At 42.7% G+C, this 26,556-nt stretch overlaps 1 protein-coding gene across 1 annotated transcript in view; it reads left to right on the forward strand.

Moving 5' to 3' along the window:
* The first annotated feature begins 18,164 nt into the window (after window positions 1–18,164).
* The window catches only part of LOC106573120 (hepatocyte growth factor receptor), a 78,821-nt gene continuing 70,429 nt past the window's right edge, over window positions 18,165–26,556 (forward strand). The window contains exons 1-2 of the mRNA XM_014147829.2: window positions 18,165–18,476; window positions 22,289–23,531. Coding sequence (XP_014003304.1) covers window positions 22,290–23,531 — 1,242 coding nt within the window. The 5' untranslated portion in view covers window positions 18,165–18,476; window position 22,289. The remainder of the gene's footprint in view (window positions 18,477–22,288; window positions 23,532–26,556) is intronic.

Here is a 26,556-nt window from a genome sequence, read left to right on the forward strand (position 1 = left end):
GTGGAGCCCCAAGTGTGGCTCCCCCAAATTGTTATCTTATTTTTTAACAAAAATTATACTTTCTCCTTATTGGAAGGCATCGTTTGTTTTTTAGTCTTACTCTAAAGTTGTACTATATTTATTACTAATCTCCGTTGGATATTCTTAACTTGCTTTACGCTCCTTAATGTCTATTATTTTAAGATTAATATGTAATGTGTCCAAATTATGAAATACATTTGCCTTATACCAATGATCACGAAATTAAAACATAGTAACTGTATTGCTTGAACTACTCCATATAACTTTTCAAAACCAATCACAGTCATGCAATTTGTCAGACAACTCAAGAGCTTCACATTAAAAACAGCCAAGAGCATTGCGCTGTCAAATAAATTTCACATATCAACAGGATGCCTTCTTATTCTTTTGACCAAAAGCTTCAGCCATTCGCCCAGCTGGCCATTCACATCCCACTGTCCTTTCTCCATTTTGGCATATGTGTAAGTCGTGTTTTTCTACCGTGCCAAAAGGAGCAGACATCTAATACGGAAGACTGAGAGGCAATTCACAAATATAGTACCATAGTTACAAAAATAGACAGACCAACAAAAGCATGACACAGGCACAAATGAGGACAACATGAACAAACACAACACAGGCTCTACCCACCAAAGGTTATTCCTGACTTGTTCAATCTGAACAAGTTTTCACCACCCTGTTATACACAATACACACAGTAACACTATTGTATATAGCGGTATCAACAAGAAGATCCGGGGTTGGTAATCCCTGGTCCTGGAGAGCGAAAGTCACCGAATTCACAATTGTGACCCTCATTCATGAGATTAGAGAAAGAACCCAGCAGAGATTCCAGCTCTAGAGATGTAAATTAGTTGTGGGTAATCACAATTCTACCTTGCTCAGTGCTGGTGCTCCCCCTCGTCTGGTTTCACAGAACCAGATCGAGTGGTCGCGCCGCCCCGGGGCTTCTAAACCTTAGTCACAAAGTGAACCAACAGCATGACACTCAACAAAGGCTCTACCCACCAGAGGTTTATGCCTTACTTGTTCAAACTAATCTGAACAAGATTTCACTACCCTGCTACACACTGGTATATAAAAAAAAATGAAATGGGTTGCTAATCCCTGGTCCGGAGAGCTCCCACAATTGTGTGGTAAGTAATACAGTTTACTTACTACACTGGCCCGGTGTCGACCAGGTGGTTACTTTTCCACCTAGCCAAAACCGCCGAAGCAGATGCCACTCGAGATTTGATTTTATATGGTCTTAACTGGGAGCACACGTGCCTCAACTATGCTGTCGTACAGCTTTACAAGTACCTGATACCATGCAGACCCCGTATCGACAGACTACACTGCTGTACAGCTTTACAAGTACCTGATACCATGCAGACCCCGTATCGACAGACTACACTGCTGTACAGCTTTACAAGTACCTGATACCATGCAGACCCCGTATCGACAGACTACACTGCTGTACAGCTTTACAAGTACCTGATACCATGCAGACCCCGTATCGACAGACTACACTGCTGTACAGCTTTACAAGTGCTTGACACTGCAGATCCCTTACAGACAGGCTCGCCCGAATGCACACTTAGCGCCTCTCAAAATATGGACCACACACACAGCTGACTTGACTCTCCCTGAGAGACATGCTTTTCCCACCCCGCAGGCACCGTATTCACAGGCCAGGCTGTTGTACTGACTCAGAAGTGGCATATACTAGTATCCCATTTTATTATGTTGACCACAATGCAACCAAGATGGATCTGTTGACAATACAGCAACGCTCCTTTCACCAAAACACGTGGTAATCTTTAGATACCAAGGGAAGGCAACCTCTCAGTGAGAGAAACCACAGAAGGCTCCCCAACAGAGGAGTACACACGTTTGTTTGCCTCACCTCCAGAGAGATGATTCTGAAAGCTTCGCTCAACGAACACGGCTGAAAACCTTAGCACCCCGTCCTCGTTGCCAAACTGTGAAGGGGTTTTTCATGGGGAACAAAAGAGCAGAGCAGTAAATACCAGCCCGAGAGGCTGGGAGGAAGACATAACATCCTCGGTTGGTTACAGAATAACACAGTGTCACAGATACATTATCAGCATGCCCTTCGGCTCAGTGTGGCTGCAAACTCTAACCATAACATTCAACACGGGCAGAAATTACAGAGGAGGAATGAATCAAATAATTCCCCATTACAAGATTTTACTCACAAAGAATCCTAATATTTAGTTTTCATCATCATTGTAATAAAAAAAAAATCCAGACATGAACCGTCCTCATTCAGTTTGTTTGCATTCAAAGACATACCATGCTTTTCAGAACTATGATTTCAGATATCTATTCATAATAATCACGGCAAAGCAATTCATATTGGGGCTGGCCTCACTGCTTACATCTTATGTAACCACTGACAGTTCTAGGAACAACACTGACATTACTAGGAATCAGAAATTGTCAACAACAATGCATACAGAGGTTCACTTCAAATGGCTGGATGCCAGAGACTAATTGAACATGATGCATATATATGCTGAGCTGTTCCTGGCCCTCTCTCTGATACAACTCAGCCATATTGGACAGGAAAGTACTGGGAATAGAGATGTTCAAGTATAGTAGCTATGTGCTGGGGTCATTATGCACTCAAAGAATTCTGCCTCTCTCTCTCTCTGATCTATCTCTACCTTTCAATCCTTCACAATAAAGCAATAGCCCTTTCCTGCAGTGAAATTACCAAAAACTTGCAGAAAATCTGGTCCTTCTGTCAAATGGTTTTGCTATATTTCAGTATTTTGTGATGTACACTACCATTCAAAAGTTTGGGGTCACTTAGAAATGTCCTTGTTTTTGAAAGAAAAGCACATTTTTTGTCCATTAAAATAACATCAAATTGATCAGAAATACAGTGTAGACATTGTTAATGTTGTAAATGACTATTGTAGCTGGAAACGGCAGATTTTTTATGGAATATCTACATAGGTGTATTGAGGCCCATTATCAGCAACCGTCACTCCTGTGTTCCAATGGCACGTTGTGTTAGCTAATCCAAGTTTATCATTTTAAAAGGCTAACTGATCATTAGAAAACCCTTTTGCAATTATGTTAGCACAGCTGAAAACTGTTGTACTGATTAAGGAAGCAATAAAACTGGCCTTCTTTAGACTAGTTGAGTATCTGGAGCATCAGAAATTGTGGGTTCAATAACAGGCTCAAAATGGCCAGAAACAAACCTTTCTTCTGAAACTTGTCAGTCTATTCTTGTTTTGAGCAATGAAGGCTATTCCATGTGAGAAATTGCCAAGGAACTGAAGATCTCGTACAACACTGTGTACTACTCCCTTCACAGAACAGCGCAAACTGGCTCTAAACAGAATAGAAAGAGAAGTGGGAGGCCCCGGTGCACAACTGAGCAAGAGGACAAGTACATTAGAGTGTCTAGTTTGAGAAACAGACCCCTCACAAGTCCTCAACTGGCAGCTTCATTAAATAGTACCCGCAAAACACCAGTCTCAACGTCAACAGTGAAGAGACGACTACGGGATGCCGGCCTTCTAGGCAGAGTTCCTCTGTCCAGTGTCTGTGTTCTTTTGCCCATTTTAATATTTTATTTTTATTGGCCAGTCTTAGATATGGCTTTTTCTTTGCAACTCTGCCTAGAAGTCCAGCATCCCAGAGTCAGTTGCCTCTTCACTGTTGACATTGAGACAGGTGTTTTGCGGGTACATTTAATGAAGTTGCCAGTTGAGGACTTGTGACGCATCTGTTTCTCAAACTAGACACTCTAATGTACTTGTCCTCTTGCACAGTTGTGCACCGGGGCCTCCCATTTGTTTAACACTTTTTTGGTTATGTCACGACTTCCGCCGAAGTTGGTCCCTCTCCTTGTTCGGGCGGCGTTCGGCGGTCAACGTCACAGGTCTTCTAGCCATTGCCGATCCACTTTTCATTTTCCTTTTGTTTTGTCTTTGTTTTACACACCTGGTTTCAATTCCCCAATTACATGTTCATTATTTAACCCTCTGTTTTCCCCATGGTTTTTGTGCGTGTTTGTTCATTGTTAAGTGGTCAAGATTTCTGTGAGCTGGTGTGTTCTCCCTGCGTGGAATGATTTTGTTGTTTTATTCGAGTAAAGGACGTTTTTTACTCAGTTCTGTGTCCTGCGCCTGACTCCCTCCTACCCGCTGCACACTGACACTTGACAGAAACACGCACCTAATTATGGAGTCAGCAGGTGCACCCAGTCCTCCATTGCCGGTGGAGGACATCCTGGACCCGTCGTTACTGCAGGAATTTCACCATCTTCACCCGGGTCGTCCTGCCCCTCGTCCTCCGGGTCGTCCCCGAGGCCGGTGTCGGCGCACTGCTGGAGCCGCGCATTCTGTGTCCTGCTCCAGACTCCGTCCTACCTGCTGCACACTGACACTTGACAGGTTACTACATGATTCCATATGTGTTATTTAATAGTTTTGATGTCTTCACTATTATTCTACAATGTAGAAAATAGTAAAAATAAAGAAAAACCATTGAATGAGGTGTTCTAAAACTTTTGACCAGTAGTGTAGCTAGTCTAAGTTTCTGCACAATCAAATCAAATCAAATTGTATTTGTCACCTGCGCTGAACACAACAGACCTTACATACAAGCCCTAAACCAACAATGCAGTTTTAAGAAAAAATAAGTGTTAAGGAAAAAATAGATAACTAACAAATTTAAAATTCAAGTAACAAATAATTAAAGAGGGGTTATTGGTTATGGTAGTTTGGTCAGGACGTGGCAGAGGGTATTTGTTTTATATGGTTCGGGGCTTATGTGTATGTAGAGGGGTATTGTATTTATGTGTTCCGGGGTTTTTGGTGTATGTTCTTGTTTTGGGTTTCGACGTTTTCTAGGTTTTGTATTTTGCACTGCTGTTATTATAGCCTGTGAAACTGTCGGTCTGTTGTTCTTTGTTTCTTGTTTTCGTGTTCACTTTAATTAAATAAAATAATGATGAGCACGCAACCCGCTGCGCCTTGGTCCCCTTCTCTCTTCAACGACGGCCGTTACAGCGCAGCAGTAAAATAACAAAAGCAAGGCTATATATATGGGGTCTATATACACAGAGTCAATGTGTGGGGGCACCGGTTTGTCAAGGAAATTGAGGTAATATGTACATGTAGGTAGAGTTAAAGTGGCTATGCAAAGATAATAACAGAGAGTAGCAGCAGCGTAAAAGAGGGGAGGGAGGACAATGCAAATAGTCTGGGTAGCCATTTGATTAGCTGTTCAGGAGTATTTTGGACCTAGACTTGGTGCTCCGGTACCACTCGCCAGAGAGAACAGTCTATGACTAGGGTCACTGGAGTCTTTGACAATTTTTAGGGCCTTCCTCTGACACCGCCTGGTATAGAGGTCCTGGATGGCAGGAAGCTTGGACCCAGTGATGTACTGGACTGAGCCATACACACTACCCTCTGTAGTGCCTTGCGGTCGGAGGCCGATCAGTCATACTAGGCAGTGATGCAACCAGTCAGGATGCTCTCGATGGTGCAGCTGTATAACTTTTTGAGGATCTGAGGACCCATGACAAATCTTTTCAGTCTCCTGAGGTGGAATAGGCTTTGTCGTGCCCCCTTCACCACTCTCTTGCTGTTTTTGGACCATGATAGTTTTTGGTGATTTGGACACCAAGAAACTTGAAGCTCTCAACCTGCTCCACCACAGCCCCATCAATGAGAATGGGGGCGTGCTTGGTCCTCCTTTTCCTGTAGTCCACAATCATCTCCTTTGTCTTGATCACGCCGAGGGAGAGATTGTTGTTCTGGCACAACACGGCCAGCTCTCTGACCTCCTCCCTATAGGCTGTCTCATCGTTGTCGGTGATCAGGCCTACCACTGTTGTGTCATAGGCAAACTTAACGATGGTGTTGGAGACATGCCTGGCCATGCAGTCATGAGTGAACAAGGAGTACAGGAGGGGACTGAGCACACACCCCTGAGGGGCCCGTGTTGAGGATGGATCAGCGTGGGGGATGTGTTGTTTTCTACCCTTACCACCTGGGGGCAGCCCATTAGGAAGTCCAGGATCCAGTTGCAGAGGGAGGTGTTTAGTCCCAGGGTCCTTAGCTTAGTGATGAGCTTTGAGGGCACTATGGTGTTGAACGCTGAGCTGTAGTGAATGAATAGCATTCTCAAATAGATGTTTATTTTGTCCAGGTGGAAACGGGCGGTGTGGAGTGCAATAGAGATTGCATCATCTGTGGATCTATTGGGGCGGTATGCAAATTGGAGTGGGTCTAGGGTTTCTGGGATAATGGTGTTGATGTGAGCCATGACCAGCCTTTGAAATCACTTCATGGCTACAGACGTGAGTGCTACGGGTCGGTAGTCATTTGGCAGGTTCTCTTAGTGTTCTTGGGCACAGGGACTATGGTGGTCTACTTGAAACCTGTTGGTATTACAGACTCAGTCAGGAACAGGTTGAAAATGTCAGTGAAGACACTTGTCAGCGCATGCTCGGAGTACACGTCATGGTAATCCGTCTGGCCCTGCGGCCTTGTGAATGTTGACCTGTTCTTACTCACATCGGCTACGGAGAGCGTGATCACACAGTCGTCCGGAACAGCTGATGCTGTCATGCATGTTTCAGTGTTACTTGCCTGGAAGCAAGCATAGAAGTAATTTAGCTCGTCTGGTAGGCTTGTGTCACTGGGCAGCTCGCGGCTGTGCTTCCCTGTGTAGTCTGTAATAGTTTGCAAGCCCTGCCACATCTGACAAGCGTCGGAGCCCGTATAGTACGACTCAATCTTTGTCATGTATTGATGCTTTGCCTGTTTGATAGTTTGTCAGAGGGCATAGCGGGATTTCTTATAAGCTTCCGGGAAAGTGGCAGCTCTACCCTTTAGCTCAGTGTGGATGTTGCCTGTAATCCATGGTTTCTGGTGGGGTTATGTACGTACAGTCACTGCGGGGACGACATCATCGATGCATTTATTGATGAAGCCAGTTACTGATGTGGTATACTCCTCAATGCCATCGGAAGAATCCCGGGACATATTCCAGTCTGTGCTAGCAAAATAGTCCTGTAGCTTAGCATCTGCTTCATCTGACCACTTTTTTTTGACCGAGTCACTGGTGCTTCCTGCTTTAGTTTTTGCTTGTAAGCAGGAATCAAGAGGATAGAGTTATGGTCAGATTTGCCAAATGGAGGGCGAGGGAGAGCTTTGTACGTGTTTGTGTGTGGAGTAAAGGTGGTCTAGAGTTTTTTCCCTCTGGTTGCACATTTAACACTCTGGTCGAAATTAGGTTAAAAGGATTTAGGTTTCCCTGCATTAAAGTTTTCAGCCACTAGGAGCGGTGCCTCTGGATGAGCGTCTTCCTGTTTGCTTATGGCTGTATACAGCTCATTGAGTGCGGTCTTATAAGCATCGGTTTGTGGAGGTAAATAGACAGCTATGAAGAATATAGATGTAAACTCTCTTGGTAAATAGTGTGGTATACAGCTTATCATGAGATACTCTACATCAGGTGAGCAAAACCTCTAGACTTCATTAGATTTCGTGCACCAGCTTTTGTTTACAAATATACATAGACCCTCACCCCTTGTCTTACCAGAGGGGTTCTATCCTGCCGAAAAAGTGTAAATCCCGCCAGCTGTACAGTATGTTATTCATGTCGTTGTTCAGCCTCGACTCGGTGAAACATAAGATATTACAGTTTTTAATGTTCGTTGGTAGGATATACGTGCTCATAGTTCGTCTATTTTATTATCCAATGATTGCACGTTGGCTAATAGGACCGATGGTAAGGGCAGATTACCCACTCGCCGTCGGATCCTTACAAGGCACCCAGACCTACATCCCTGATATCTCCAACTCTTTCTCCTATGAATGACGGGGATGAGGGCCTTGTCGGGTGTCTGGAGTAAATCCTTAGTGTCCAACTTGTTAAAGAAAAAATCTTCTTCCACTATGGGATTAGCAATCGCTGTCCTAATATCTATAATGCAAAAAAAAACACACAATAGCACAATTGGTTAGGGGACCGTAAAATGGCAGCCATCTCCTCCGGCGCCATTATTAGAATCCTTCCTATTCAAGGTGTCCAAGCTGAAAATGTGAGGTGTATACTTTTGCTTCAAAGTAGATTTGTTTAAGACTACCAAGAAACCCTCTGTGTGACCCTGATTTAACCCACTGCAGTAGAAGGTTAAATCATACGAAAAGCTAAGGGAATTCCATTCTACTATTTAACGAGAGTAGACAGGAGAGTAAACATTTTTGCCACAGTGCCATCTGTCTCCACCCTGACTTGAATGTGGTAAGCAGTCATACTATATTACAAGCGTTATTTATCAATGAGGCCTTATGCCCATCTCTTCAACGTTGCTTATTTTTCCCCTGTAGGTTGCACAACATCACCATGGTAACCAGAAACAGTGAAACAAACAGTTGAGTAATACACTATAATGTTTGAGAAAACAGGATCTATCTCAGTCTTGATTTATACAAAAAACACGTAATTTACAGTAATTACAGGTTGAGGCAAGCAACTCCATACGCACTATATATACAAAAGTATGTGGACACCCCTTTGTGGAGGAGGAATAATGGTCAGTGGTTGTTTTTCATGGTTCTAGCTAGGCACCTTAGTTCCAGTGAAGGGAAATCTAATTGCTACATCGGTGTGGAAGAACTTGACTGGTCTGCACAGAGCTCTGACCTCAACCCCATCGAACACCTTTGGGATGAATTGGAACGCAGACTGCAAGTCAGGCCTAATTGTCCAACATCTGTGCCCGACCTCACTAATGCTCATGTGGCTGAATGGAAGCAAGTCCCCACAGCAATGTTCCAACATCTAATGGAAAGCCTTCCCAGAAGAGTGGAGGCTGTTATAGTAGCATAGTGGGGGAGGGCAACTCCATATTAACACCCATGATTTTGGAATGAGATGTTTGACAAGCAGGTGTCCACATACTTTTGGTCATGTAGTGTATCTGTTTAAACAGTATCTTGATTCACTGCCTCAATATCAGTAGCCTAATTACAGTTTAAAGGGATTTAAAGTTGCACTAAGGCTAGCTTCCTCTTTCACATTGTCCATCATGCTTATTGTCTGTTAGTTGCCAAATCCGCTAAGCAACCATTAGAATGACTAGAACACACAGACATTCACATTCAATGCAACGTTCTGTGATAGTGTGGTCTGTCCCTTCTAGCGATTCTAATTCTATGGCCAGGACAAGCCAACGGACCTCCCTGGACCTTTCAGAGAGGGTGTGGAACCACTGAAGCACACACAGCATAAACACAGCAGGCCAGGCCTGACTGGACCATGGTCCATTAAGCACAACACTGTCATTTTCACTAGGCACCAAACGGAAGACAACTGAATGAAACAGGGAGGAACTACTTGAACATGTCCAATAAGAAATGCTCATTTTCCATTTCCATTGCAAAACGTTTTATTACGTCTTGCTACGGTGTGACCTAATGAATACACGACCCAGAAAACTACTACTAGAGCTGTGGAGAGGTGGAGAAGGCTTCAGTCGGTCCAGACTCCAAGCCGCAGGTAGGTTACAGTAGTGAGGGGGAAAACCTCTCAGACTCCTCCAGGGGGGAAATTTCCATCCAGAGCTTCACACAGCAAGCCCAAAGGAGATATAACAGGAGGATGACAGAACACAAAGACATCAGTGTTACCTTGGCACAATGACCAACAGTCCTCACGCCATAGCCCTCTGGCATACATAGAGAATCAGACATCTAGTACTAGAGTTTGGATAAAGTTAAGAAAATGTGACGTTAAACACATTTTTCTGTTGGAGTGACTGTTAGGTGATTGGTCATGTAGCCTACCAATGAAACAGTACAGTGGCGCCATCAGGTGATAATAGATTAAACCTGCATAGAGTACACACATCTCTCCTTGGCTACAAATGGTTTCTGAGTAAATCCACTCAACTCAATGACATATTCCATTTCTGGGGAAAAAAATACTTGTTACGTCCTCATTTCATTGAACAAGACAATAAGTTGGTGCCTTGGAGGTGTCCTTCCTTCTCCCTGGGATGATTCATCCAATGATGGATTAGTCATCATACACAATGGAAAGATAAGGTAAGGTGACATAGACCTGTTTCCATTTTATTCTCTTTTTCTCTCTCTCTTTTTTCTCTTCCTCTCTTCTACACCTCTACAATGGGTCAGGGAGAACAGGTCTTGGACCCATGCTTTTTGGGGGCACAGTCCAGTCTAGATATCTTGGCTTGATCCACCATGAATAGTGATGATGGTGATGACACTGACATCACACAGGAAGACTGGCGGTGGGCCATCTCCTCCAGCCCCAGTGTCTAAGAACTACACCCCTTACAGATGTTCCCTGTAGCACACCAGGTTTCTCTTCTCCACACCACCAGTCATCCTCTCACATAGCTATTTGTCTTTAAGCGTTCCAGTTTTGTCTTTTTGACAACACAATTTTACTGCATGGTGGAAAACGAGTCAGGAAAGATATATATTCAGAGAAGTACTGACGTCCACATGTTCAATTGTACATACTGTATGTATGGATTTGTCATCCATTAAACAGAGCAGTCCTCCTCTCTATAACATATATGCTGTTAATCCACAGCTTGGGGAGAGAAGCCAGAAAGGAAGGAGGAAGAGTTCCATACCTTACAAATATGAAATTCTCATTGCAGGCAGGTCCTGAATTGTTACGGTCGTGCCCAGTCCCCTCTAGCCGCCCTGTAATCCGAACCATGACCTGGCTTCTCCCAGATGGGCAAGTGAGCCGGTAGAATAGTACTAGAGCTGCTCTGAGTCTGAAGAACCAGGCTCCACTTGAGCGTGATTTGTTTTGTGTCCGCTTCCTCGGGTAAACAAGCCAAGAGGATTTTTAATAGCTCTTTCAAGAAACCATGTAAACGTTTTAACTAGACTTGAGAGCATTCCGCTAAAAAATGTAATTTAAAATTCAACATATTGTAGTAAATGTTTTAATTTGGGACGGTTGATTAGAGAATGGGAATCTGGATCTATTGCTCCCCCTGAAACAAATTCAAGAAAAGTTTAAGAGAAGGTTTTATTTAAACGCTAAGTGAGGATTTATCTACCACAGCTAAATGTTATAGTATGCCTTTCTGAATTTGGATTCAGTTCATGTTTCCAATATTCCACAGATGACACCATTTTGTTTCATATTGCTTTTGTTACAGACGCTGTGCCGCAAATATGAACAATGACAATGAGATTTCATCCGATAATGGCCACACAAGGAGAGATTAGAGGATGCCAGAGTCTTATTGATTGACACTTTTTCACTCTCAGATGTAGTTATCTTATAGTACAACTCCCAGATTGGGATCTTTTGATTTCCTATTTTATTACGATCACGCTGATGACGCTACAAACAGACTGTCTCTGAGACGAGCACGTCCACCTGACCCTCACTCATCTTGACACAATGTACTCTTCCTCTGACCTCCATCTTGTGATATGACACATTTATGTCTCTCTTGTTACCAACCAAACATTGTGTTTTTATCGCCAAGATGGTTTATTATTGGACATGACTCTCGGTCACTGGCCTACAGGCCTCCATCTCCATCCAATTCATTGAGGATATGTGGTTAGTGACTGATTGATTGAGAGGAGAGGGGATCACTAAATCCCTGTCTATCGGTTTGTCTGTTACAGTGATCAACTTATGGAGCGACCCCCCCCCCTCCCCCAGCCCAGGCCACAGCAGGGTCAGGGCCACAGCAGGGTCAAGCATCAATCAGAGTTTACAGTAACAGAATGGAGGATAGATCTCTATGGTCCGCGGTTACTTCAGGTTTCTATTGACCTGCCAGGTGATAAATACACTATCTCTACTGGACTTACCACTGCTTGATGACTTGGGGACTGCTAAATGAAGATTGAGGAGATGAGGATTATCACTGTTCCACTCTCCACTCCACTCCACTCTGTGAGGTAAAAAAAGAGTCATGGTGGCTCAGAGGATTAAGTCAAGTAAGTCACTCTCTCTGTTTATTTCTCCCGTTTTTTTTTGTTTTGCCTTTCTCTTTTCTGCCTGTCATTCATTAGCCTCGGTTTATTCTGACTGCCACAATCTCTGTTCAAATTCCAGGAGGAAACAGTGCCTAGTTGTTCAAACTCTTCTCCACTAGATGGCAACAACAGTTATAGAACATTCATGGAACAGTCAAGCCTACGCTGGTCCGGATTACTTTTGGGACACATTATGTTCAATGAACGTAAAATGTTTATGCCGTAACCCATGAAATCTGTGGAAATCGGATCATTGCTATACATACAGGACGGCACTACAAATATCTCTGTTTATCAGAACTGTGGTGTAGTGGTGGATGAAGATCATTCTTGTAGCGAGTCATACAGTGAGTTTTTCACATACCAACAACAACAGTGACTACAGCGCGAGGATGTAAGCTTAACCAACCCGACCACCACCCAACTGAACTTTCCCTCCTCAGCTGCTGTTGAGGAAAAATGCCCCAGTTGGAATGGAGTCCACCGCCACAAGAGCCACGAGCCACCACCTCCACCCTTCAGGCACACACACACACACACCGTTCTGTCAGAGCAGACGCACCCCTTGGTTACTGCATTAGACATACTGTAGATGCCCTGAGGTACTGCAAAACAGAGCAAACAGACATGAGACACGCACTATAAAACCAACCAGGGAGGAGTAACAGGCGAGGATCCTCCACACTACGTAACGGTTGTTGACAGAATAAGGGTAGAGCTTTGACTCACAGAAACATGAGCAGGATCTATGTGCACTTGAACAGAACACTCTCAAATAGGCTACAACCAGATAATGTCTCTTGTGACAGATTATTACAACCACTGTTGCCAAGTGGGTTACTATGGTAAGGGTGCACATCGCCCAAACACATGGCACCTGATTCGCATGTTACATTCACCAGTTCACCAGTCGCTAGATTCAAGTCATACGAAGGGCACTTATGTTACTTGTTCTCGCGTACTGTTGTCACTTGTTCCAACTCACTCAACAGTCTCAAAGAAGTCTACCTCCCTCAGAATTCAAAGGTTACAGTCACTTTTGCAGTCACTGTAGAAAGTGAATAGTCTCCTACTGACCAGCGTGCCTGCTCATTTTATGTTCTCCAACGTTACACTATTATCTTGATTTCCAACTCCCTTTCACTTCAATAGCCTGGTTTCAGGAAGTGGGACAAAGTGATTATTGTGCTGAACACTGTGATTCATAGGTGACACACTCAGCTGGGTTAGGACCAGTTTGAAATTTACTGTGGTGGGGGGGGAGTCCAAAATAGGGGAGAGTTGTGTGGTGTTTTATTGGGCACAAGGGAGGGTAGTGTGTTTTATCCCTGTTTTACATTTGCTCTTTTGCAGGTTTTACTATATAATTTCTTTCATCCTAGCCACATTTCCTCAACTGCTTGAATGTGCCTCCCCATTATAAATGTGTTTTGTTACTTCCCTTACGCACTACGCTTTTCCATGTGCTAACTATACCACAGGTATATATATAGTAGAGTCTACCAGTCTAACTGTCTAACCTGTCCTCTATCCACCATTCATAGTGACAATAGTGGTGGGTGGATAGTTTGTACAGATCTTAGGCTAACTAAGAATCATATCACACATAAAACCATTCAAATGAGCATTCATTTTCAATATGAATCCACAAGAACCAATAGGACAGGCTGATAGGCAGCAGAGAAGCCAGGTGCATCATTGCTCATGAAAGAACAGTGAAAACATGAGGCACTCAGCTTAAAAAGCTCCCCTCTTGATCTTATTTAGGGACAATACAATTATCTACCTAAACTAGCCTACAACACCACAACGCAATGAATAATTGCGTTATTGTTTTCAAGTGAGTACAACATTCTATCCTAGGCTGCAGTGAAAGTGTCATTTGAATAATGGCGAAAAAGTGATTTGTGCCCTGTGATTTGAATGTTTCATTCCATTTGGATCAGTTGTGGATCCACTCTCAACAGTTTATAAGGTCTAGAAAAGCACAGTAGCAGGCCAGTCTGGCTGTAATTTTACGTCTGATACTGAGATGCGCTTTCTGTTGCATTTTATCATTCTCCCAAATCGTCCTATAATAATGGAGCCACATATGCTCTCGGCAGGCCCAGGTATTCAGGAAAGCTTAACATGCTCTGCCTCCTCTCCAATCCGAGCGGCAAGGAACGCTTCAATATAGCCTAAATATTTGTCATTTAACTTTAAAATTACCTTTTATATGTCACAATGGTTTGAATCTGATTAGGCTACTTCTAAAGTATCCTGTAGGCATTCACACGTTTGCCGAAAATAGAATTCCAGCATCCTCAAAATGGCTTGACATTAACCATGTTTCCATCCGACCTTTTTATGCGAGTAAAGATACATGTTGGGTAAAAAAATTACATGACATCATGGCAAAGCATTTACTTTATTAGGCCAGATGAAATATGTTATGATGAACTTCACAGGGTGGTGAAAGTGCACAGTGATGAGCTTGATGGTCCTTTCAATACATTCTGAGGGTCTTATTCTGGTGACATGACGATCAATACTTGGCTGCCGTTTGACAAATAAAAATACTCTCTCGCTTTTTGTCCATAATAATCTCATCGTGTAGGCTATACCTTGACTGTATCTCCAAGCATTTGGCTAGAGCGCAAGTACCAATACCAGAGTGCACTAATTCGCTATGCCTAGCAAATGTTTTTTGTGACAAAACCATCAGTAGGCCTAGAGTTGAAAATGAATGGAAACCCATTTAACTATGTATTTACGTATTTTACCCATAGAATTTGATGGAAACACAACTCTGACGGGAAAATGCGCATTTTGTTTTTATGCAGTTTTTTATATTTGCATGAAAATCTGGCAATTGGATGGAAACCTAGCTATAGACACCCTAAGGACTCTGGCAAGTGCGCTAGTCCAGTGTCACCTTGATTATGCCTGCACATCATGGTTCACCAGAAGCCCAAAGCATCGAAAGAATAAGCTACAGACCAGCTTATGAGAATTGTACTTAAATTTCCCCTTGCATACTCGTCTAGAGGTCGAGCATTTTAAGCAGCTAGCCTTGCTATCTTTGGAAAATATAGTCATATTAATTCAACTTAGTCTGGTCCACAGAATTATCACGGACTCAGCCCCCAGGTACCTATCCAACAATTTTTCATTTGTTTAAGATGTCCACCAGCATAATACCAGAGCCAGAGACTCTAATATTCACTGTTTTAAATATGAGTCTATCTGGTAAGAACACATTTTTACAGTACCAGTCAAAAGCTTGGACACACCTACTCATTGCAGGGTTTTTCTTTATTTTTAATATTTTCTACATTGTAGAATAATAGTGAATACATCAACACTATGAAACAACACATATGGAATCATGTAGTAGGTAAAAAAAGTGATAAATAAATATAAATATATTTTATGTTTGACATTCTTCAAAGTAGCCACCCTTTGCCTTGACGACAGCGTTGCACACTCTTGGCATTCTCTCAACCAGCTTCATGAGGTAACCTGGAATGCATTTCAATTAACAGGTGTGCCTTGTTAAAAGTTCTTTGTGGAATTTCTTTCCTTCTTAATGCATTTGAGACAGTCAGTTGTGTTGTGACAAGGTAGTGGTGGTATACAGAAGACAGCCCTATTTGGTAAAAGACCAAGTCCATATTATGGCAAGAACAGCTCAAACAAGCAAAGAGAAACAACTGTCCATCATTACTTTAAGACATGAAGGTCAGTCAATACGGAACATATCAATAACTTTTTTCTTCAAGTGCAGTCGCAAAAACCATCAACCGCTATGATGAAACTGACTCTCATGAGGACCGCCACAGGAAAGGAAGACCCAGAGTTACCTCTGCTGCAGAGGATAAATTCATGAGAGTTAACTGCACGTCAGATTGCAGCCCAAATAAATGCTTCACAGAGTTCAAGTAACAGACACATCTCAACATCAACTGTTCAGAGAAGACTGTGTGAATCAGCCCTTCATGGTTGAATTGCTGCAAAGAAACCACTACTAAAGGACACAAATAAGAAGGAGAGACTTGATTGGGACAAGAAGCACGAGCAATGGACACATTTGAGATTTTAAGTTCCAACCACCGTGTCTTAGTGAGACGCAGAGTAGTTGAACGGATGATCTCTGCATGTGTGGTTCCCACCGTGAAGCATGGAGGAGGATGGGTCTGTATCTATGTAATGTGTCTGTATCTATGTAATGTGTCTGTATCTATGTAATGTGTCTGTATCTATATAATGTGTCTGTATTTCTGTAATGTGTCTGTATCTCTGTAATGTGTCTGTATCTATGTAATCTGTCTCTATCTATGTAATGTGTCTGTATCTATGTAATGTGTCTCTATCTATGTAATGTGTCTGTATCTATGTAATGTGTCTGTATCTATGTAATGTGTCTGTTTCTATGTAATGTGTCTGTATCTATGTAATGTGTCTGTATCTATGTAATGTGTCTGTATCTATGTAATGTGTCTCTATCTATGTTATTGTATCTGTATCTATGTAATGTGTCTGTATCTCTGTAATGTGTCTGTATCTATATAATGTGTCTATGTCTCTGTAATGTGTCTGTTTCTATGTAATGTGTCTGTATCTATGTAATGTGTCTGTATCTATGTAATGTGTCTGTATCTATGTAATGTGTCTGTATCTCTGTAATGTGTCTATATCTCTGTAATGTGTCTGTATCTATGTAATGTGTCTGTATCTATGTAATGTCTCTGTATCTATGTAATGTGTCTGTTTCTATGTAATGTGTCTGTAGCTATGTAATGTGTCTGTATCTATGTAATGTGTCTGTATCTATATAATGTGTCTATATCTCTGTAATGTGTCTGTTTCTATGTAATGTCTCTGTATCTATGTAATGTCTCTGTATCTATGTAATGTGTCTGTTTCTATGTAATGTGTCTGTACCTATGTAATGTGTCTGTATCTATGTAATGTGTCTGTATCTATGTAATGTGTCTGTTTCTATGTAATGTGTCTGTACCTATGTAATGTGTCTGTATCTATGTAATGTGTCTGTACCTATGTAATGTGTCTGTATCTATGTAATGTGTCTGTTTCTATGTAATGTGTCTGTACCTATGTAATGTGTCTGTATCTATGTAATGTGTCTGTATCTATGTAATGTGTCTGTATCTCTGTAATGTGTCTGTATCTATGTAATGTGTCTGTATCTCTGTAATGTGTCTGTATCTATGTAATGTGTCTGTATCTATGTAATGTGTCTGTACCTATGTAATGTGTCTGTATCTATGTAATGTGTCTGTATCTATGTAATGTGTCTGTATCTCTGTAATGTGTCTGTATCTCTGTAATGTGTCTGTATCTATGTAATGTGTCTGTATCTATGTAATGTGTCTGTATCTATGTAATCATAAATCTATTTATGTAAAAAAAAAAAAATAGAGACCACAATGGAAATAAGTCCCCAACTTTATTGTGCGATCCCAGTCACTTTAAAACATCTTTGCACAAATGTCTTTACATCCCTGTTAGTGAGCATTTCTCCTTTGCCAAAATAATGAATCCACCTGACAGGTGTAGCATATCAAGAAGCCGATTAAACAGCATGATCATTACACAGGTGCCCCTTGTGCTGAGGACAATAAAAGGCCACTCTAAAATGTGCAGTTTTGTCACACAACACAATGCTACAGATGTCTCAAGTTTTGAAGGAGTGTGCAACTGGCATGTTGACTGCAGGAATGTCCACCAGAGCTGTTGCTAGAACTTGCCTCTTTATTTATGGCTAAGGGAGCCTTTTTAACTTGACAACCAATAATTAAGAATATACTGAGTCAGTGGTCTTTCTTGGGGGAAGTCAGGTGGAATGTTGGATAGTTTTTCTAGTGTGAAGGAAAGGTGCTTCTATAGCGAGTTATAGGCTATTTCATTTACTTGTTATGACACAGATAATTTTGAATTAACATTCAATGTTGGGACTAAGCTAAAGACTGAACGATACTGATAAAGGTTAGCGTTGCTATCGATGAAACCTGTAAACTCACCTGAGTGTAATCGCGCGCCTTCCAACCTCCCGCAGTACAGTAGTCGAGAGGAGGAGCGCTGCGCGCTAAAGGGGACAAACATACGCAGGGGGTTTGAATGCCAGTGTGTGTGACCTACACATCTACAGTGTCTCCTGAGTCACACAGGTCCGCAGCTTGTGAATCGGAGTCAGAAAGAGTCGAACTTTGTATGAGAAACGGGAAAACGGCTGTGTTCTTTGTGAAAAGAAAGGGAAAACGTCCGATAAGAGTATTCAAAGTCAAACATCTTCTGCGCATCAATTTGTTCTTTAGCCGTCAAACGTTGATGCATGCGTGAGGAATCCTGAGTTTTGTAGGCTACTATGATTTGAAAGAAGAAACCAAAACATAACTGAGATAGTTGCCTAACTGACAGGTAAGTTCTATTTTTGCCTTTCTATTATTTATGTTTGCTTTACTTTGAATGACTTTGTAGCCTTTGACTCATTCACGAAACACTCGTCAATGCTTTATAGGTCGTTTTCAGTACAACGTCGCAATAAGGTGTAGAGCGTTCGATTTACCTTCTTTGGGGCAAGACCCACAGCTCCGCTAATACCATTGACACCATTGCGTGCCGTTTTCAAGGGATTGATAAATAAATGGTTATTTGGTTATTTGGTTGAAATATCATCACCTCTTGTAGAGCATAATCAGACCTACACATGTCAGATTTTTCCATGCAAAAACAAAACAATTGCGCACAATGGCCATTGCTGAATACTTTCAATGATTAAAGAAAATAAGATTGTCCAAATAGCCTATGTTTTGCAATACATGCATTATAATATGCTAAGAATTTATAGCCTACGTTAACCAAAATCTCCAGAATAGTCTCACAGAAATGTCCGCGTGTTTCCGTCACAGAGCAATTTCTCCCATGAGTCATTTCCCTCTCTTTAAATCAAAATATATCGTCAAGTATTCTGTTTCTCAAAGCTGTATTTACTTAGGATAAGTAATTGTTCCTTGCAATAACACCTCTTATAGGGGATGAATTAGACTGGAGCAGGTGCGTGGTAGAATGGGGAGTCAAGAAAATGTGTTTTTGTTCCTCACTCTTACTCATCATTTTAAGTAAAAAACAAACTAGTCACTTGACCAGAATGCACACCTGCCACTTTGGCTCCCATCCATCCTTGAAAATAGTATAGTAGTCAGAACTGGACTGGTGATGGTCCATGTTAATTGCTTAATTTTGCACTTCCCACTGATTTATTTAGATTGTAATTTGCACGACTATGGCTGACCCCGTAAAACAACATATTTCACTGCACCTATCTGGTGTATGTGACAAGAAAACATTATTATTGTTTCGTTTTTTTACAATCTTGTAATGATTCTATGTTTTAGGGCAGTTAATATCCTAAAGAAATCCCAGAGGGTTAACCAATAACTTGTTTGCAGTAATTAAGCACATACTGTATCATTCATCATATAATAGAAACATCATTTCCATAGCCCATTACATGATGTCTGGGGAATCAACCATTTTATATGACAATGAGTTGGATAAATTGTCTGAAAATATCAACAACATAACTTTCTATACCAGTTACATTTATTAGGTTTTCTGAGAATCGACAATATAAGCTAAAAAAAAATAGTACTCTGAGGACATTAAGTGAATGCTGAGGGGTTCTGTTGGGCTTTCTCTCCTGCTGTTTTTGTTGTCTTGTTAAAAATGTGCTGAACCACCATCTCAGATATGATATGGATCATACTTGCAAATGATCTGATGACTATCATGCATGGGGTCTAAAATCTCTCTCTATTTCTCTCTCTATATTTCTCTCTCTCCATTTCTCTCTCTCTCTCTCTTCCACACTCCCTCTTTCTCTGACACTCTGACAGACCCTAAAAGCATTCCCCAGTGGATTGCCATTTAAGTGGCCTGCACCAACTATTTATCATTTTGTACAGCGCACCACTCACAGTCCCCCTGCATTGTTTTAATTGAGTTCTATCTACCACTCCCTTGGAGGCATTTTCTAAACTTAGCGCCGTGGTTGGTTGCATCGCCCTGCAGAGAGGGAGGGCTGCTGTGTCCACGACTCCACCATGATTCACCATGTTGGGTCGCACTGTGGATGGAATTTGGAACCACAGAAGTGGTGTTCAACAGTGTTTGGTGGTGCTCGGTCAACACAGCAGCACGCTACTTCAATAGCCTACAACTTTATTGTCCCTCAGTCAGCACATCAGCAACAATACTCCAGTCCCTCATGAGTGTCACTGATTGGCTTGTTCACAATAATAACGAGTCATAGTAGAAGTGCTGATGTGTTTGATATTGAAATGGGGCTCTGTAATGCTCCTATATCAGCTTTCAGCAACAGTGATATTACTAATGTGATGCTGTGGTGGAGTGAGTAAACCATGGCTTTAAACCCCAACACATAGTTCCATATGTATGCCGAGCTGGCAAGCAATTTGTCCCTCTCTCTTGTGTTTCTAATGGTCTCTATTTTTAGCAAGAGAATGGTCCTTTTTCTCCATATACAGTTGAAGTCAGAAGTTGACATACACCTTTGCCAAACACATTTGAACTCAGTTTTTCACAATTCCTGACATTTAATCCTAGTAAAAATTCCCTGTCTTAGGTCAGTTAGCATCACCACTTTATTTTAATAATGTGAGATGTCAGAATAATAGTAGAGAGAATGATTTATTTCAGCTTTTATTTCTTTCAGCACATTCCCAGTGGGTCAGAAGTTTACATACACTCAATTAGTATTTGGTAACATTGTCTTTAAATTGTTTACCTTGGGTCAAACTTTTCGGGTAGCCTTCCACAAACTTCCCACAATAAGTTGGGTGGATTTTGGCCCATTCCTCCAGACAGAGCTGGTGTAACTGAGTCAGGTTTGTAGGCCTCCTTGCTCGCACACGCTTTTTCAGTTCTGCCCACAAATCTTCTATAGGATTGAGGTCAGGGCTTTGTGATGGCCACTCCAATACCTTGACTTTGTTGTCCTTAAGCCATTTTGCCACAACTTTGGAAGTATGCTTGGGGTCATTGTCCATTTGGAAGACCCATTTGCGACCAAGCTTTAACTTCCTGACTGATGTCTTGAGATGTTGCTTCAATATATCCACATAATTTTCCATCCTCCTGATGCCATCTATTTGGTGAAGTGCATCAGTCCCTCCTGCAGCAAAGGTGTTCTTTTCCTTCAAACATAACGATGGTCATAATGGCCAAACAGTTCTATTTTTGTTTCATCAGACCAGAGGACATTTCTCCAAAAAGTACGATATTTGTCACGATGTGCAGTTGCAAACCGTAGTCTGGCTTTTCTATGGCGGTTTTGGAGCAGTGGCTTCTTCCTTGTTGAGCAGCCTTTCAGGTTATGTCGATATAGGACTTGTTTTACTGTGGAAATAGATACTTTTGTACCTGTTTCCTCCAGCATCTTCACAAGGTCCTTTGCTGTTGTTCTGGGATTGATTTTCACTTTTAGCACCAGAGTACGTTCATCTCTAGGAGACAGAACGAATCTCCTTCCTGAGCGGTATGATGGCTGCGTGGTTCCATGGTGTTTATACTTGCGTACTATTGTTTGTACAGATGAACGTGGTACCTTCAGGCGTTTGGAAATTGCTCCCAAGGATGAACCAGACTTTTCTTTCTGAGGTCTTGGCTGATTTCTTTTGATTTTCCCATGATGTCAAGCAAAGAGGCACTGCGTTTGAAGATAGGCCTTGAAATACATCCACAGGTACACCTCCAATTGACTCAAATGATGTCAATTAGCCTATCAGAAGCTTCTAAAGCCATGACATCATTTTCTGGAATTTTCCAAGCTGTTTAAAGGCACAGTCAACTTAGTGTATGTAAACTTCTGACCCACTGGAATTGTGATACAGTGCATTATAAGTGAAGTAATCTGTCTGTAAACAATTGTTGGAAAAACTACTTGTGCCATGCACAAAGTAGATGTCCTAACCGACTTGTCAAAACTATAGTTTGTTAATGAGAAATTTGTGGAGTGGTTGAAAAACGAGTTTTAATGACTCCAACCTAATTGTATGTAAATGTCCGACTTCAACTGTAGCTCTGTCTGATCAAGTATGGCAATCGAGGAAGACATTTAAAAAATGGATGGTGTTTTCTTTGTGTTAGTGACTGTTCTGAATAAGTCATTCCTAATTTTTAACTCATTGTTTTACTTATTTTTGGAACAGGATGAAGAATATCTGCTTGTTGGACATCGCTCATATTGTGATCATCGGCTGGGCTCTGTGTTTCTCTGGGTCAATGGTGATGGGTCAGTGTAATGAGGCAGCTGAGAACTCCAAGCTCAACCTGTCTGTGACCTACGACCTGCCCAGCTTTGAGGCCAACTCCGCCATTCAGAACCTGGTAACCTTCGAGGGGACCGTCTACATTGGTGCCGTGAACCGAATCTACGCGCTGTCAGAGAACCTGACCAAGCTGTCAGAGTACCGGACCGGGCCCGTGACTGAAGACGCTGTCAGAAGGCGGTGTGGTCCTAGTTGTCAGCATGGAGCCTGTGGTAAGACCAACGCTGTGGTGGACAACTATAACATGGCCCTGCTAGTGGAGCGTTATTATGATGATGAGCTGTTCAGCTGCGGCTCAGCGGATGCCGGTGTCTGCCGTCGCCACCTGCTGGAGGAGAGAAAGAAGGTGGATGGGGAGGTACAGTGCATGTATTCACCCAAGACAGATAATGGAGGACGGCACGGCTGCCCCGACTGCGTGACTAGCCCCCTGGGGTCCCGTGTGCTCAACGTGGAGAGCGGAGGCGTGGTGCGATTCTTCGTAGGAAACTCGGAGATCCCTGGAAGCCCATCCCGGATGATCTCCAGCCCCCAGGCCCAGCAGCCACAATACCACACCATCTCAGTGCGTCAGATGAAAGAAACCCAAGATGGTTTCCGCTTCTTCTCCGACCAGTCCTACATGAATTTGGCCCCGGCCCTCCGCGGCGACCACCACCTCCAGTATGTCTATTCCTTCCAGAGTGGCTACCACGCCTACTTCCTCACCGTGCAGCGCGAGGGCCACAGCTCGCAGGTTTACCACACCCGCATCGTCCGCATGTGCGGCACGGATCCGGAGCTGCGGCGCTATGTGGAGATGCCATTCGAGTGCATCCTGACGGAGAGGAGGAGGCGGCGGCGCTCAGCCAGCATCGAGGTGTTTAATGTCCTCCAGGCAGCCCATGTGGCCAAGGCGGGCCGCGAGCTGAGGCAGGAGATGGGGCTGAAGGAAGGGGAGGACGTGCTGTTCGCCGCCTTTGCCCGGTCCAAGCCAGACTCCCCGGAACCCAGTACAAACTCGGCCGTCTGCGTCATCTCACTGGCAGATGTCAACAACTTCTTCAAGGACTTCATCCAGAAGTGCCACACCAAGCAGCCATACCATTTCACCGGCTCCGAGGAGAAGCGCTGCTACAACGGGGTAAGAACTGAACAACAATGCACTATAAAAGTTCCGTGTTATAGAACTGACTGCACTGTAGATGTAGTGAGAGTACTCTTCAAGGGTATTACAGTTATTAGGTTATTTTCGGGATTTTAGAGTTAGAGAATTAGCTACTGCAGTAAATATGGTATGAAGTTGACTTGAATTAAACATGGATTAAGGAGATCTAGCGAGGCACAATAATTCAGGGATAAATCATTATGGGAGGGAGTCAACTGTCTGGCCTCACTGGCCTCACGCCTCTCCTCTTCTCTGTCTTCTCCATCCATCCGTCATCATTGATGGGATCAATCGGTTAAATCATCTGATCAATAGTGACATGAGTTTAACTGCTGACGACCTCTCCAGAGGTCCTGTCCATAGTCCTGTCAATATATGTAGCAGCACTAAAAATCCTCCCTTGACTTCATCAATACCTGGGTTCAAATACAATTTAAAAGAATTGCTTAAGCAAACATTCAATGTATATTTGAAAGATTTCAAGTAGTATTTGATTCCAGGTAGGCCTGACTGAATCATTACCTAACCTGCAGCCATATAACCTATAGGTCTGGTCACCATGTAATGTTGCGTCAGTATATAACTCAGGTCCACTCCCACAGAATAAGGATGTTAATAGGTTTTAACGATTATGTAGCTACAGTGCAGATACAGAGGGAGGAGAGAAGGGGAGGGGGCTGCAGAGAAGAATGCAGAGGGGACAAATGGAATCATGGAATGCATTTCTGACTCTTAGTGAGCCACGATGAATCTGTGGTAGAATAACAGGGTCTCAGCAGCTGCTGGGAGGAAGAGGATCCCATCCCTATGCCTGTCAGAGCAGAGGCAGCTAATGAGAATCTCTCTCTCTCTTTCTCTCTCTCACTCGCTCTTGAAAATAGTTTTGCATGAGGGTAAATTTCCTCTCCATCACAAGGATTGTATCTATTTTTCTGTGATACCCCCAAGTGTCTTAAAATAGAGAATCAGAACTCTGGACTACTGATGGTCAATGTTATCTCTTTGCTTTCCCTTTACATGCCCACCTACATCTGATTCCATCTGTGGGAAAGAGAAAACTGTGTTAGTCTAGATATAGCATGAAGCCAATCAATAACAGTGCACATCAAGCTACTTCTAAAGTTATATTTCTATTCTATTCTACACTGAAACACAACCCCGCCAAGCCGCACTGCTTCTTGACACAATGCACGCTTAACCCGGAAGCCAGCCGCACCAATGTGTCGGAGGAAACACAGTACACCTGGCGACTGTGTCAGCGTGCATGCGTCCGGCCCGCCACAGGAGTCGCTAGAGCGCGATGAGACAAGGACTTCCCGGCCGGCCGGCCAACCCCCCCACCCTAGACGACTCTGGCCAATTGTGCGTTGCCTCATGGGTCTCCCGGTCTCAGCCGGCTGCAACACAGCCCGGTATCTGCCCCTGGTATCGAACCAGGATCTGTAGTAATGCAGCTAGCACTGCGGTGCACAATCTTATCAGATAATATTTTTCCTTGACTAAGTACACTACTGACAGACAAGAGAGCGACGTCAGATGCCTTGAGGTGCAGGGTTCTCTACACTTATAAAGTGTAATAATGTGTAACACCTTTTAATAATTCCACAGTCAGAAGTAAGTAGGCTACATTTTTATAGCCTACATCATCTTTCTTGGCAGCTGTTGCGTGTCAGAAACCCCATTATTATTGTTTTGGGTTTAGTGGTGTACAGTCTCCCCTGCTCTTGTTCTCAGTCTCTCTTTCACTGACTCTGAACACTCTCAAACATTCATCACTCAAATCTGCTATTTCAAATATTTTGGTTTTGTGCGTGTATCTGCTTCAGACAATGTCATACAGTTGAATCCATCTAGTCGATTATCAAATGTTGTGTTGATTTGCTGCAGCCAAAAGAGCTTTTAACGTTACGCGACAGGTAAACGCTAAAAGGGTTTCTCTTTTTACGTATGACTTTAACAGTCATTCAAACATATTCCGTTGTGCTTTCGAGTCTAAACAACGAGTCATTTAAACTTTAAAGCACCACATTTTTTTTTATCTCGGGAAAGGCAGTAAAGAACTAATGAGCATGAACGTACAATAAATGACCAACCGTCCCAATGTTTTACCCTGTTTTTGTTTTAAAGCCTGAAGAAGGATCTCATCCCAGTTGTTGTCTAATGAATGTGTGGGTCGTATTCAGTGGCATATGTCAAGTAGGCCCTCTCTCTTATCGCATAGTTAGAGAACCAGATAATCTAGGCCATAAAACTACAGTAAAAAGTTGTAAACGTATGAGGCATGCTTCAGCGCACTTTACATAATTCTTTATCATCTGGTCAACTAAACTCCTGTAGTTCACCTGGAATATGAATTTAAAGGAGGGTTGGAGAAGTGAGCCGATGCAAGAGCATGTTTGATGATGTAAATGGTGGTTGTCAATTCCACCGAGCCTCTTAACTCCTGGCTATGGGCCCATAGGGCTCTGGTCAAAAGTAGTGGACTATGTAGGGCATAGGGGGCCATTTAGGATGTGCCCAAGTAGTGTAGGGAGCCAGATATGATAAATGATACAATGGTGTCTCTGTCGTCTCGTTCATGTGCTATAGGCTAGAGCCAGTCTCTTTTCAGTAGCTGCTCATTGCCTCTCTCACTGCAGGCTTATTATGGGTCTCATGGGGGCCGTTTGTTAGTTACCAGAAACACAAATCATCTAGAATACTAATGAAAGACTAATAACTTGTCCCCTCAATAGACTTACTGTATACACACAAAGTTCAACGAGCCTCTGGAAACTATTGATTGGATTAGACAGGAGATTTTGGCTTGACAATGTTATTGGCAACAAAAAGAAACACTACACATTTTGCTGTGTAATGGAAGAGAGTGAGAGATGGTTCAGACTTGGAACGTCACCAACAGGCTTTGTGACCATTATCATAAGTTGAGTCGAGAGAGAGAGAAAGAGAGAGAGAGAAAGAGAGAGAGAGAGAGAGAGGCAAGGGGGACAATTGGGCTCTA

Source organism: Salmo salar, chromosome ssa16, assembly GCF_905237065.1.
Source record: "Salmo salar chromosome ssa16, Ssal_v3.1, whole genome shotgun sequence".
Lineage (NCBI taxonomy): Eukaryota > Metazoa > Chordata > Actinopteri > Salmoniformes > Salmonidae > Salmo > Salmo salar.